Source organism: Cenococcum geophilum (assembly GCF_001692895.1).
Source record: "Cenococcum geophilum 1.58 unplaced genomic scaffold K441scaffold_4, whole genome shotgun sequence".
NCBI classification, from domain to species: Eukaryota; Fungi; Ascomycota; class Dothideomycetes; order Gloniales; family Gloniaceae; genus Cenococcum; species Cenococcum geophilum.
In genome coordinates this window covers 5342917-5357683 of record NW_027137562.1, presented here as the reverse complement: position 1 = coordinate 5357683, position 14767 = coordinate 5342917, and the positions used below count along the sequence as shown (strand labels likewise).

The following is a 14767-nucleotide window of genomic DNA, read 5'->3' as shown; positions in this document are numbered from 1 at the left end:
GATTTATTAATAAACACGAAGATCTTAGCGGTAGGGAGATTAATAGGTATATAGAGTAGCCCTTAGTTAAGATAATTTATCTGCTAGAAAAGGCGCTTATTTAGAGCAAGAACGTTATCCTTAGTTAGTTCCTAGTGTTAGGCGGCAATAGAGAGATTAAAGGAAGCCTTAGGTTGATAGATAAAAGTAATATAAGCCCCGCAAGCGCGTTGTTCTATATATCCTTATTTTAGAGAATTAACGTTAATAACGTTAATCTTCTTACCTTAACCCTTCTGGCGTAAAGTAATGGAATTCTTATTTATAAAAAGGATATATCTATTAAAGAGCAATGGTGTTATTAAATTAAGTCTTTTCTTTAGCTTTGCTATAAAATTTGCCTTTACTAGCTCATCTTCTTTAAGAGCTGAGAATTGGTTATCTCCTAAGATAATTATATTATTAGTTTATATGCTAATAATTCCGAATAGAGTTCCTGTAGTTGTAATAAGGAAGTAGGGATTAAATGTAGAAGTAGTTATTAAAAGCTTCTCTTTGTGGTGCTTGCTATAAGTAGCCTACTAATAAGTTCCTGCCTTTGCGATTCCGTATAATAGCTTAAGCATAACTATAATTATGTCTTTAGAATACTGGTGGCGAATTTACTCTGGAAGGTATGCTAATATTAAGCGCTAAAGGTATGTCTTTAATTAGGTATAGGCTTAAGTAATATTTTATAAATAAACTGCTATTCTATTTTTTATTAAGGAGGGAGCTAATATAATAATAACTCGCTAACTAGCTCGTTAAATTATAGGAGATTATATAAGAATTATTTCTTTGCTATTATTGTTGTAACCTTAGATAATAAGCCTTAATTTCTTAAATAGGGCGTTAGTAGCTTTGCCCTTAATCTCGTTGACTATTCTTAACTTAAAGATGCGAACTTTATTAAACTTAGTAGGGTTATATTTCTTAAATTTAAAAACTCCTTTTATAATAAGACTGTTGATCTTCTACTTGTTAGATGCTTAGAAAGGAGCTCCTAGGGTTATAATATAACCTTCCTTTTAGAGCTGTTTTGCGAGCTTAAAGTTAGCCTTCTCTTTAGCTGTTATAAAGGCCATTAATAACTTGACTCTACTCTCTATAATAGCAACGAATTGCTCTTTAAAATTAATAAGATGTTAGTAATTTTGTGATCCCTTTAGGCGACCTCTACCGCGTTATAGTTGCGGCACGTTTACTATAATTATATTAGGATCATAGTCGCCTTTTAGGGCACATTAATCGTGGTTTTTCTCTAAGGTATCTTCTAGGGCATCTTCTAAGGTATCCTGCAAAGGCTTAGAACTATTATCTTTATAGTAGGGCTTAATAACGGTTAAATAGAATTAAGTAGGTCTATAGGGCATCTAAAGAGTATAAGTTTAACTATTAATTGCAATAAGTTTATATAGGCCTAACTATTCTCCCTTTTTACGCTATACCCGTACTTTAGATTAGAGTGGCAGATTAAGCGTAGTTAAGGTATTTAGGCCATTTCTTATTCCTAGTACGTTATTAACCTGGCGCGTAGCGTAGAGACGTCGCACCTCTTTTATTGCTTTGTAAATAGCCTTAGCTCGTTATACAATAGAGGGAGATAGTGGAGAATTGTTAGTTATTTAAGGGTAGGCGCTAAAGACTAGTAATATGGGTACGAGCCTATTTAGACTAGTAGAGTTGTTAATAGCCTTAACAGCCATCTATAAGATAAGCTCTTTACTAGCGTCCTTTAATTCTAAAGAAATAATCTTATACGCTTGGCGTAGTGGCGTATAATATTGTTCTACTTTTCTAACGCTATTATGTGCCTTAATAGGGACTTCCTTAACCTTAATTGCCATTACTTTTGCTTATTACCGAAACTCTATAAATAAGAAGTTCCTTTTTGTATTATAAATGACTTAATCTAGGGGTCCTAGGTAGACATTAATCTAGTATAATTAGAGAGTATCCTATACGTTCCTAGCTAATATATCCTTTAGAAAGCGTGCGGCTTAGAAGGAGGTTAAGAAGTTAATAACTTAAAGTACTGGCTTGCCGCTAAGGTATATAATATTAATAATAATACAGAAGTTAAAGTTGTAGTCATCTTTAAGGGTGAACTTAAATTGGCTAGGGGACTTCTAGTTTATTTAGTAGTAATAGTAGTACTTTATAAGATGCTTAATTGTCTTAACCTTAACTTTATAACCTACTCGCTGAAGAACCCTAAGCAGTTAGTAAATAGATAGGTGGCTAAAACGACGGTGTAGTTAATGTAGCTCTGGCTTAGTTAAGTGACTTTAAGCAACGCTCCTTTCTGGCTATTAAAGGAGCAACTAAGGGTAACCCTACTTGCGTATAATGGGCACTTAATTATCTCCCTAAACAAGCATATTCTTAAGGTTGTTAAGCTTAACGCCTAATCTATTTATATCTTAGATGCAGAATAGAAACGGGGTATTCGCGGGAATAATATAGAAAGTAATATATCCTAATGGGGTTTAGACCTTAATTGTGCCGAGAGAGATTGCAGTACCCTTACTGAAGCGAATTGTATATTAGCCTGCCGTTAATTAGTTAATTTAAATAGAGCTATTAAGCTACTAAAGAGCTTAAACTTAAGGTTCTTCTACTGTGGATACTCCCACGGCTCTAGTATCTGGTATAATACTATAGAAGACGTTCGCCGAGTATTTGTTATTAAAGGAGAACGCAGAACTTTCCTTTAGCTTATTAAAGATATCTAACTTTATAACAGAATGGAACGTAGATTAGTTATTGAGGATAGTAACGGTTTGTATGCCATTTACCTTACTATACTTAGTAAAGTATTGGTTGGGAGAGTAGTCCTTAATATCTATATCTATAAGGAGCTGTTTGGCCTTATTAACCTTATCCTTAAGGTCTTCTATGCCTTTATATTAGATTAGAAAGCTTTAGAAGTAGGCTATAGTAACCTTATAATTTCTAACGTTTCTTATACTCTATTGGAACTTATTATATGCCTCCTTTTGCTCGTTAAGAGAGTGTCTATTTAACTAGCAATTTGGCTTTTTATAAACGTAGTACTTCTTTTAACGGTTGTTCCGAAATGAACCTCTACAAGAACCTCTATAATTGCTTTATAGTTAATATTAATTATACCCTTTACTATATTCCCTACTACGGCCGCTATATATTTAATTAGTCTAGTTATAATTATATTAGTTGGGAATGTTTAGTTAGGTAGGGCTTTTGGTATAAAGCTATTAAGATTCTTGTGTTTATATTGCAGTACTTACGGCGGAGCATAGCTTGGCATATACTTCTTTAAACGTGTCTATAGGTTTATATAGCGCCAAGTTGCACTTAGGAACGTTATGGCATGCTAAGATAACCTAGTCCCTTAGGCTGTTCTTATTTTAGTAAGTTTTAGTAAGTCCGCGTTAGATTTTCTAGAGTTTATTAAAGAGTAGTTAAAGGCACTCTAGGTAAGTTGTTGTTAGGTTAGAAGCAATAACTCTCTAGAATATAATCTCCCGCTATTTAAATATATAGAGTTAGCGGTTTTTATTGGTTTTGAAGTGGGCTCTAATAAGCTAAAGCATTATATTAAAGCTATAGTTTTTACCTATAATATAGTTATAATAGAACGTTGCTACCCGTCCCTTTAATATAATAGAGAAAGCATAATGGAACTAGTAGCGTTAAATTCTAACCTTATTGCAGTAGTTATAAAAAACCTATAGTTTTGCTCCGAGTATATCGTATAATTCTCCTCTAAACTTCTTCTCTTCGTCTAAATATACCTTTATTAGATTCGTAACTTCTTAAAATAAAGGCTTATTGGTTGGCTGGGATAAAGGAGTTAAAGGTAATAAAGGTAGAGGAAGAGCACCTCTAGGTGGTAGAGCACCTCTAGGTAGAAGAGTAGTGTTCTAGGGGTTTTGTTCTAAATTAAAGTTACCTTCTAAAGAATATAGGTTAGTTTTGGGTTTCCGTAGTTAACGTGTAATCTTAGCTTCTGTCTATACTAGTTCCTCTATACTAGTAAAAACGGCGTAAATATTACTAGTAATTGGGTTACTGTCCTTAGTAATATATACCCTATTCCTTTAAAGGGAGTTTTAAAAATCCTAAATAATATTAACATTGCTAAGTACTTAGGTGTCGGCGGTCTATCCTATAAAATCCTCCCTAAAGTATTCCCATAACTGTAAATTAGCGTAGTGGCTATCTTAGTAGAATAGAATATGGTATAGGAGAAAGCTGTTAACTTATTTTACGGTATAGGTTATTATATTAAAGGTAAATATATCCTAATCTTTATTAATAAGTTTCGCGTATATAGCTACCCTTAGTGGTAAGGAATCTCTCTAGTTGTTTAGAGTAGCTATAGTTATATCTTTAAAGGAAGGGAATATTGGTGGTATAGGGATTGTTGTTTAGTACGCGTTTATAACATATATTTGTAATTATAGGGCTTAGGACTAGTTCTAGCCTTAAATCGCGAAGACTTATAAAGTATGTTATTCTGCGTAATAAACGCAAGAATCTATAATCTAGGGAAGGCTTAGGACCAGTTCTGGCCTTTAGATCCTTAGATTTATGGAAGAGTTCTATTTAAGGTTTAGGACCAGTTCTAACCTTAAAAGACAGCTTCCCTTAGTATAAGTAGTACTGGTATAGTGGCTCGTCTCTTCTTAGTGAAAACCTAGCTGTTCTATAGTATAACAGTGAAGTTAACCACTGATTAGTGTTGGACTTATAAGGGGATATCACGTAGCTACGGTTCGTAGATAGTATGATAATTGTTATTGTATATTGTAAAAGGGGAAGGGCGAGGAACTTAAGGTTCCTCGCTACGGTAGTGTCGCGGCGACACGTAATGACACGTGACGACCGCTTGCCCTATTCCCGACACCCTCTCTATTTATACTTCTCCTTATATAAGATACTATAAAATAAAATAAAAGTAGTAAAAAAGAGAGAGGATTAAATTTAATAACTTTTATCTATTCCTCGTTATCCTCTAAGTCTACGATCCTTACCTTACCTTTAAGTTCTCCCGCTACCGCCGCTATAGGCTAAGAATTTTTATTGTATAATAAACATCAAGCCCTATAATCTAGCTACTTATTATTTCTATAGCACCTACTATAGAACCCTAGAAGACTCTAATACTTAGTAAAGGGGTAAGAACCTACTAGATAATATGGAGTTGTTATATAAGCCTTATATAGCTAGCGTTAATTAGCTCTCTACCTTATACAAGTAATATAGGTTACTTATATTTATATTTAGAGATCTACGGCTCTAAATTAGAATTGTATTTATATATAAGGGCCTCTTTATCTATACCTGCCTCTCTTATACCCCCTCCCCTCCCCCTTAGCTAAGCCTTTATATTAATTACTAGTAAAGCTTTTACCCTCTTCTACTTATTTTAAGAGTAGTTAGTTATATAGGTATATTATACAAAGAGTTTACTTATAGTATAGCAATATTACTAGAGAATCTCTTATACAGTAAGACGGAAAGTATATTAGATAATTATATTTCCTAATTCTTAATAAAGGATAATGTTAATAGGATTTAAACTTATTAAGTTTAAAGTTAGTATATATTTACATACGCCACCTATACGGCTTTAGTAGTTATCTATTATCTAAAGTTATTTTACTTATATATTTTATACCTCCTAGTATTATATAGTATATCTCTTACGTACTTTTTCTTATACAACTATTCCTCCTTTAGCTATTCTCTTCTAAAATTTTACTTTTATACTAACTCTTTATACACTCTATTCTTTTAATACTCTATTAAAAAAGAAAATAGAGATCTGACTGCCGGTTTTAGAGAGTTCTATCGCCGTTTTTGGAGGTCGCGTCGCTAAAACTCCCCGCTGCCCTAAGCCTCTTGCTTACTGGTCTAACGTTAAGCCTCTTGCTTACCGCCCTATGCCCCTTACTTTTTAATAGGTAGACTATAATCCTTCCACGCGCTTGGCGCTAAAGCTATATATACTTTATAGCTTCTACTTCTAATCCGTTTAATCTAGACCCCGTTTCTCTTATTCTCCACCCTTCCATCTCCTTAACCCTATATTACTCTTTAAATCCTTCCCACTGTTATTACCCTCTAGGTCCCTCTTACTGCTACTACCCTAAATTCTCTTCTAGCTCCCTAGAATGCGGCGCGCTTAATTATTAGATCGTAGCTTATTATCTAGCGTTACTAACAATAAGTATATAGATATAAATAGCGACGGTAATAGCTACAGGACAGAACTAACCGTCTTTAACGGTAATGCTAATAGTAATACTAATAGTAACGCCGACTATAACGCCGACAGTAGCATTAACTATAACGCTAATATTATCGCTAAATCTAATAATGCTTATAAAGCGCCTGCTTAAGCATGGCTTTATAAGGATTAAGACTATCTATTAAAATACTACCTTAAACAGTTAGAAGAGTTTAAGGAATCTAATTTTATAATATAGGACTATACTAATAGTAGTACGAATCTCCTTAACCGCATTAAAGATTAATAGTATTAGTAAGTAATAACCTGTTTTACGGCTTTCTCTTAGGCTTAACCTAGAGCTAATAATTTCTAGATACTACATCTATATAAGGAAAGACCCTAAGAAAACGTACCAAGTCCTCTTACTTTGGCTGCTTTATAGCTTTTTTAACTAGCTCCTAAATTGGAAATAAGGGAAGGGGGGTAGAAAATAGTGCGGGATAAAGCTTTCTAGCTTGCTTAGTATATACTAGAAGTACTATCGCCTTATATATAAAAAAGCAACTAATAGGAAAATTGCTAGTAAATTAACCCGCTAGATATATACGGTAATTACGTTTCTAGTTAATCCTTTAGCCTAATAAAGTAAGGCGAAGCTAAAATATCTTTTTTAGGTACTTTAGAAACTGGTAAAGAAATATAGCTTAAGTAATAAGAAGTAAGAAAAGCCCGTTATAAACGTAGAGAATCTCGCCCTAGTTCTTAAAACCAACTTAGTTATAATAAGAAAAAGATATATAGTTAGGCGACATCGGATATAAGTCTATTTCTTACTATAGCTAGGCTTTTATACTATAAGCCAACCTAAAGCTCGTTTTTTTTATATATATATTTTATATCCATTGTATTATACTACGTATAATACTGCGCATACAGCCTTGGGCTATGGCGCTATAGTTCTATATATATAAATCCTTTCTAGGCAGCTTAATATATACTAGTAACTATGTCCTAGTAGTTTATAAACCCCTAAATTAGGAGTTTATAGTTTCCTAGTAAAATACTAAGATACTACAACTACTAGGGAATGAGAAAATAGTAAGAAAAACTATAAGAAATCCTAACCCCTATCCNTATCCTTTTGTAATTTATTTCTATTCTTTTGCTCTCTAATATCTTTTTAAGAGCCTAGTAGGAGTTGCCTCCTTTTAGAATCCTATCTGTTTTATTCTTCCATAAAATCTCCTTCGCGTGCTAGTTTAGCAGCTTTAAGAGTTTTACAGTCTTTACTATTAGCAAAGTGTTTTTCTTTACAATTAATGCAAAGAGGGGTGGTATGCTAGTAAGGCTTGCCTGTTATTATACAGGTAGAACAGGAATGGTCTTTAGATAAATGTGCAGCTGCACAGTATCTGCAGGCCCTAGTAGAGCACCTATCTCCTATATGGCTAAATTTTTGGCAGCTCGTACACTGCGTAGTAGGAGAGACTTTGAGGTATTTTACTACCTTAGTAGCTGTACCTGTAATTAATATCTCTTTTTGCTTAAGGATTTCTTATCTTTTTTCTTCGTTCTTTATAGTAAAAACTATAAAGCCAAATCTAGTCTATAGATCGTGTCTTTTTACACTAAATAAGATCCATCTAGGTAGTCCTTGTATCCTTATAGGATTAAAGGTCTCAATTTCTTCTTTTAGAAGCTTAAAGCCTCCTTCTCCTAGGAAAGGTAGGGTAGGAACCCCATAGGCTATAATTTAAACCCATGGTTCTAGTTTTTATTCTCTTTAAAAGGTAAAGCAGTTATGCCAGATTTCCTTATATTTAACAAGGAAATCCGCATTATACTCTTCCATAGTTATAAGGAAAATATTTTATTTTCCTTTAGTTCTAGTTATAGATGCTAAAATAGGGTTTTCTACTTGCAGTTTTAATGCAAATGGTTAATTGACTTTATTTCGTATAGAGAAGGTATCTAGAGGTTAGTCCTTTTAGTCTATAATTAGGACTAGCTTTCTTTCTTATAGCTGCTTTTTCTTACTTCTAGTAGAAGTAGAAGGAGTAGGAAATAGTAGTGGCGAGGAGGGTAGAGAGGACGAAGTAGGGAGGTCCTTCTTTAGCCTCTCTGCGTAGGTTTCTTTAGTAGGGGCTACCTCCTTANGGAGAGCTCTTACTTCTTCGACTAGCCCTTTTAGGACATCTTTTGTCTTTTCTTTTCCTTTTATAAAGGGGTTTTCTCCTACTAGGACACTACGTGTATAGTCCTCTAGCTGTTTAACTTATTCCTTTTTATCTTCTTCTTCTTCTTCTAGCCCTTTATAGGCCTAGGTTAGGCTATCTAGAGCCTTTTATAGGTGTTATTCTGGAGAAAGGGGAGAGAAAGATATACTAGGTATACCAGCCGTGAAAGTCATTAGTTTAGTTGTCTTTTTTACAGGTTTTTGGTTTTCTTTTTTAGTAAAAAACTAAGGATGTCCTCTTTTTTCTCCTGTCCCAAATAGGCCAGGAGAAGGAGAAGGGGCAGAAAAAGTAAATGTAGACTTATTATCACTTATTTCTATAAAAGGTTGTTTTTTTTTATACCTACTAGGCTTCGGCATCTTATAGGAGGGTTCCCTAATTTTTACTATCCTTATACCCTTTTTCCTTACTAATCCTACTAGAAGATTTCTGGGGAGATTAGGCTAAAAGGTAGTAGGAAAACTAGCTCCTATTTGCAGTTTTGGTATTGGTGGTAGTAGTAGTAGTTTTAGTATTCCTGTCCGTGCCTCGCTTATAAGCTAGGGCCACCCTTAAAGAAATTTTTCTGTTAGGAAAAGGGGGTAAAACGACAAATAAATCCACCTCTAGCTCGCTAGGTAGTAGGAATTAGGTCTTAAAAGTTGGAAAATCGATTGTTTTTGATGGTAAGATGGGTATGCGTAAGTTTTGGAGTGTGGCGCTACCTTTTGGTAAGGTTGCATGTGCGGTAGAGGCTCGTTTTAATCTATGCTACTAACATATAATAGTTATACTTATTTATAACCTAGAAGACGGGCCTTATAAGATTATGCTTAAGTTTGTATTTAAATTTACTAAGGAATATCTTAGTATAAAAGAAGTATACGTTCTTTTTCTACCCTATTCCTCTTACCTTTTACTTATAGAGAACTAGTAATACTTTCCTAATTCCTAAGGTTATCTTTAACCCTTTACTTATTCTTAGCCCTTACGTCTTTCTCCTAGGCCTTCTCTTTGCTAACTAAGCTTTTATACCCCCTAATCTAACGTCCGTAGAGTAGCTTAGTAAGCTATATATTAAGCCTAAGTATAATAAGTTGCCGCTACCACTCCGTTTAAACCTAGATAATATCCCCGTATTTTAGCGATTAATTAAAAACCCCTACAGCTATAAGGTCTTACTTAACCAGGCTTTACTATACTTAACTCTTTTGCCCTAAATTAATGACCTTAGCGCAATTACGGGATTTTAGCAAGTTGCGCGCCTATATAGTCTCCGTTATAGCGCAGGTAAGGCATTTAATAAGAATAATAAGTTCTATTATATAAAGCTAGTTCTACTAAAACCTTTCTAACGCTTACACTACCTAGGTAATATAAGTAACGCCCTCCGGAACCTAATAATGTAATACGCTAACGCTTAAACATTCCTAAAGCACTACCTTCCGCGGCGTATTAGCGTAGATATATAGGCAATTATTTAAGGCTTAAAGCCTTAAGAAAAGGTAATAAAAGTAGTATATTAAATAAGCCAATTAATTAACCTGTGGCGGCTATAGCACCTAATAATAGAATAATCCTTATCGGTAAACGAGAACCCGCGTATTTGTTCCTTAATTAAAGTTTAAAATAAGCTAAAGCTTAGTCTTAAGCGTAAAACTATAGGAAGTATAGAATACCAAAGGCTTAGCCAAGAAATCACAAATAAAAGGTAACGTTAGGGAAATGCGCTATTAGAAAATATTAAGAAGAATTAAAATAATAAATAAGCTATAATTAATATTAAGCAGCAACTTTCTGGGGTTATATTTAGCGAGGATATTAAAGCAACCTTAAAATCTAGTAATAATAGATCGGTTAAACACAAACGCCTTATTAAAGTAATTATAACGCTACCTAGCACGTCACTAAAAGATAAAATATATAGACGCAATAATGCTATTAATGCGGTCGTAGATTACTATAATATTAAGAAAGGCAGAGCGTATTAGCTAAGTTATCGCTAAAGACAGTCTAAAATAGGTATCGCCCTTAGCCAAGTTAAGATTAAAGAAGATGCTAAGATTTTAAAAGCGGCTAAAGTACTAGAGAGGGCAAAGTTATCTTTATATAAGGAGAAAAGACTAAAAATATACTTTATCTGCCTTAGGAATAAAAAACTTATAATTAGTAAGCGTATATATAGGTTCCACGCTCTAACTATTCTTACGAAGTATTTCCGATAAGTGTATCTCTCTAAACTCCCTGTTATGGAATGGGGGTAGTGGCTATAGAGCGTATATATTCGAGGAGTCTATAAAACGTTACGCGATTAATCGTAAGGGTTAAGGGCGTAAGGAGGTAATATACCTACGCGTAGCCGATATAAGCTATACGTAAGGTATATATAAAAGCACAGGGCTCTCCTATAGAGGCCCCTACGGTAGGGTTCCGTAATACTACCCCCGCTCCTATAAAGGCGGAGCTCCGGTAACACTGTGGTTACTATATATATATAAAAGGGACACTTAAGATATAAAAAAGAAGAAAAGGGGGGTATTACTAAAGGCTTAAAACAATGTTATGTAATAAGGCTTAGCATCTAAAAATCTAACTAATTAAATAACTTTAACTGCTAGTTAAAGTTCCTAGACATCTTAATAATATCCCGGTTACGTAATCGCACTTTACCGTAATTTAACGCAATTTAACGGCAATTTGCCCTTATATAGTAATGTATAACGGTTTAACTCTATAAGGGCTCCTATAAAAAATTAGATATAAAATCTCTGCTTAGGCCCGGTTTCTATAGGTTTGTGTAATAAAAGTCGCTAATTAGATCCTTTACATTTTTAAAGTCTTCCTATAGTTGCCATTCTGGCTAATTTATATTAAATCCTATATATATAGCTTTATAGTAAGGCCGTTATCCTCTACCTTTACTAAAGTATTTAGAGTTAATAATTTGTTTAACGGTCTACTCCTTATAGTTCTTATCTTTATTCTTATCTTAAATTAGTATTAGTACTAATAGGGGTTTAGGCTATATTTGCCCTAGTAAGGGGTTAGGCTAATAAAGGTATAGTAGCTATAGGTAAAATACGGGCTATATCTTATAGGTGGCTAGGGTAGGCAGGAGTTCTAGCTTATATATAGCTCCCTTATTAATAACTTATTTAATTAAATAGGGGCTAAGGTTCTTATAATTAAGTAACTTTATAGGCCTTTATATAAAGATATTACGTATATTTAGCTATACCTAGTCACCAACACGTATTTCTAGTGGTGGCGTTTTATAACGGTTAGTAAAGTAGGCTTACTTTACTTAAGCCTAGGCCATTTCTCCTTTATAGTAGTTGAGTAGATTTTTTATACGGTCTATATACTAATTAATAAGTAGCATCTTAAGGCGTTTTCTATATAGTAGTTTCTTATTAATAGGTTCTAGTAACTCTATACCAAATTAAAGGTAATAACCCTTATTCGCGAAGAACGGGGTAAGTCCTATAGTGGTTAAGACGTAGTTATTTACTATAAATTTACCTAGTAGGAGGTAATCTACCCAGTCGTCTTAACTATAGGTAACTACCTATTGTAGGTATATTTTTATACTAGCATTAGCGTTTTCTAGTTGCCTAGTAGTTTTATAGTAGAAGGATATAGATATCTTAATAGAGATACTAAGGCGTTAGTAGATTCGTCTCTATATATTAGAGTTAAATTATATACCTTAGTTAGATGTAATTAAGTTAGGTAACCTATATAGTTAATAAACTTTGTAAAGGAAGGTATTAGTAACATTACTAACAGCTACGCCTTTAGTTAGAACGTAGTCATTAGGATTTTTTTTTTGGGTACGTTGTTGCAAACGAAAATCGGGGTCTGCAAAACCTGCGTAAGTCGCAAATTTGGCAATTTGCGGCGATTTGCAGCAATTTGCTACAAACATATAGGCTACCTATACACGCGCCTGCCTTATCTATGTGTTTATAGCAAATTGCTACAAATCGCCACAAATTACTAAAATTGCGACTTACGCAGGTTTTGCAGACCCCAATTTTCGCTTATAATAATATGCCTAAAAAAAAATTTCCTAATACAGAGGCTCTGCACGAGGCTCTATATAAAGCTCTATATAAGGCTTTATATAAAGCTCTATATAAAGCTCTATATAAAGCTTTGCACGAGGCTTTATATAAGGCTCTATACAAAGCTCTGCGTATAAAGGCTCTGCATAAGGCTCTACACAAAGTTCTGCACGAATTTGTGCACGAAGCTCTACATGAAGCTCTATATAAAGCTCTATACGAAGCTCTATATAAAGCTCTATACGAAGCTCTATACGAAGCTCTATATAAAGCTTTATATAAAGCTTTATATAAGGCTCTGTATAAAGCTTTATATAAAGCTCTATATAAAGCTTTATATAAGGCTCTATACGAAGCTCTACACAAAGCTCTATATAAAGCTTTGTATAATGCTTTATATAAAGCTTTGCACGATACTTTATACAAAGCTCTACGTATAGAGGCTTTATATAAAGCTTTATACGAAGCTCTATATAAAGCTCTATATAAAGCTTTATACAAGGCTCTATATAAGGCTTTATATAAAGCTCTAAATATAGAGGCTCTATATAAGGCTCTATATAAAGCTCTATATAAAGCTCTATACGAAGCTTTATATAATACTCTATATAAAGCTTTGCACAATGCTCTATATAAAGCTCTACGTATAGAGGTTTTATATAAAGCTCTATATATAGAGGCTCTATATAAGGCTCTACGCGAAGCTCTATATAAGGCTTTACGCGAAGCTCTATATATAGAGGCTCTATATAAAGCTCTACACAAAGCCTTTATATATATGCGCGCGATATACTACTATTAGGTCCCTACTATATTCCTAATAGCCTTTATATATACCTCTGCTAAGTATACCCCCTATATATACCTAGGTAGCCACCTTATTTTTTACCCTTTCTTATATCCTCCCTACTTAGGAAGATACTAGAATGACAGCTAGTAAACAACTATTACCGGAGCCAGACGACCGTTGCTAGAGTTAGACGATCGTTAGAGCTAGACGACTGTTATTAGAGCTAGATAACTGTCGCCGGAGCTAGATAACCGTCGCCAGAGCTAGACAACCGTTGCTAGAGCTAGATAACCGTCGCTAGAGCTAGACGACCGTCAAAGCCAGACGACCGTCGTTAGAGCTAGACGACTGTCGTTAAAGCTAGACAACCGTTGCTAGAGCCAGATAACTGTCGCCAGAGCTAGACAATCGTCGTTAGAGCTAGACGACCGTTATTAGAGCTAGATAACCGTCACCAAAGCTAGATAACTGTCGCCAGAGCTAGACGACCGTTGCCAGAGCTAGATAACTGTTACTAGAGCTAGATAACCGTTAGAGCTAGACGACCGTTACCAGAGCTAGATAACTGTTACTAGAGCTAGACAACCGTTAGAGCTAGACAACCGTCGCTAGAGCTAGATAACCGTCGCTAGAGCTAGACGACCGTTGTTAGAGCTAGATGACTATTGCTAGAGCTAAACGACCGTTAGAGCTAGATAACCGTCGTTAGAGCTAGACGACCGTTACTAAAGCTAGATAACCGTTTCTAGAGCTAGACGACCGTTAGAGCCAGACAACTGTTATTATCGCTATACGATTGTTGCTAGAGCCACACGACAACCGTTTAAACAACTAGCTAGCGAACACGATAAACGATTTAATTAATTAATTAAATTAAGGTAATATAGATAGGTAGGCACAGATAGGTAGGTATAGATAGGTAGGTATAAATGGGTAGGTATAGACAGACAGACAGATAGGTAGGTAGGTAGGTAAGTAGATAGGCAGGTAGGTAGATAGGTAGGTAGGTAGGTAGATAGGTAAGTAGGTAGGCAAGTAGGTAGGTAGGTAGGTAGGTAGGCAGGTAGGCAGGTAGGTAGATAGGTAGGTAAATAATTTAAAGCCTTCGTAAGAGGCTTCCCCTTAACGCCTAAAGTAGATAGCTTTACATTTTATATAGTTATAATATAAATATATTTAAAAGTATACTACAGAAATCTATGGAAATATATAATAATTTGGTTATTATATAATATAATTATAATTTATATAGTTACAATTTATATAGTTTTTACAATTTATATAATTTGTACAATTTATACAATTCGTATAATTTATATAGTTTTTATAATTTATACAATTTGTATAGTTTGTGCACTATTTATTTATAGGGTAGCATTTTGCTATAATTTACTATTAGGTGCTGCAAATTTATTATAAAACGCGTAAATTGCTATTAGGGTGCTACAAACTT

The 14767-nt window shown here is 34.2% G+C and overlaps 2 protein-coding genes across 2 annotated transcripts; one reads left to right on the top strand and one right to left on the bottom strand.

Annotated features, from left to right (window-relative positions):
• Positions 1-839: 839 nt before the first annotated feature.
• K441DRAFT_538654 (uncharacterized protein) lies at positions 840-995 on the bottom strand (the record flags this gene model as incomplete). Its single annotated transcript, XM_067642532.1, has 1 exon — positions 840-995. A coding segment is annotated over one exon (156 nt), but the record flags the coding sequence as incomplete, so codon positions are not given.
• A 9234-nt stretch (positions 996-10229) lies between these two features.
• On the top strand, positions 10230-10448 carry K441DRAFT_539794 (uncharacterized protein; the record flags this gene model as incomplete). The annotated part of the gene is made up of 1 exon (XM_067642572.1): positions 10230-10448. A coding segment is annotated over one exon (219 nt), but the record flags the coding sequence as incomplete, so codon positions are not given.
• Positions 10449-14767: the final 4319 nt, after the last annotated feature.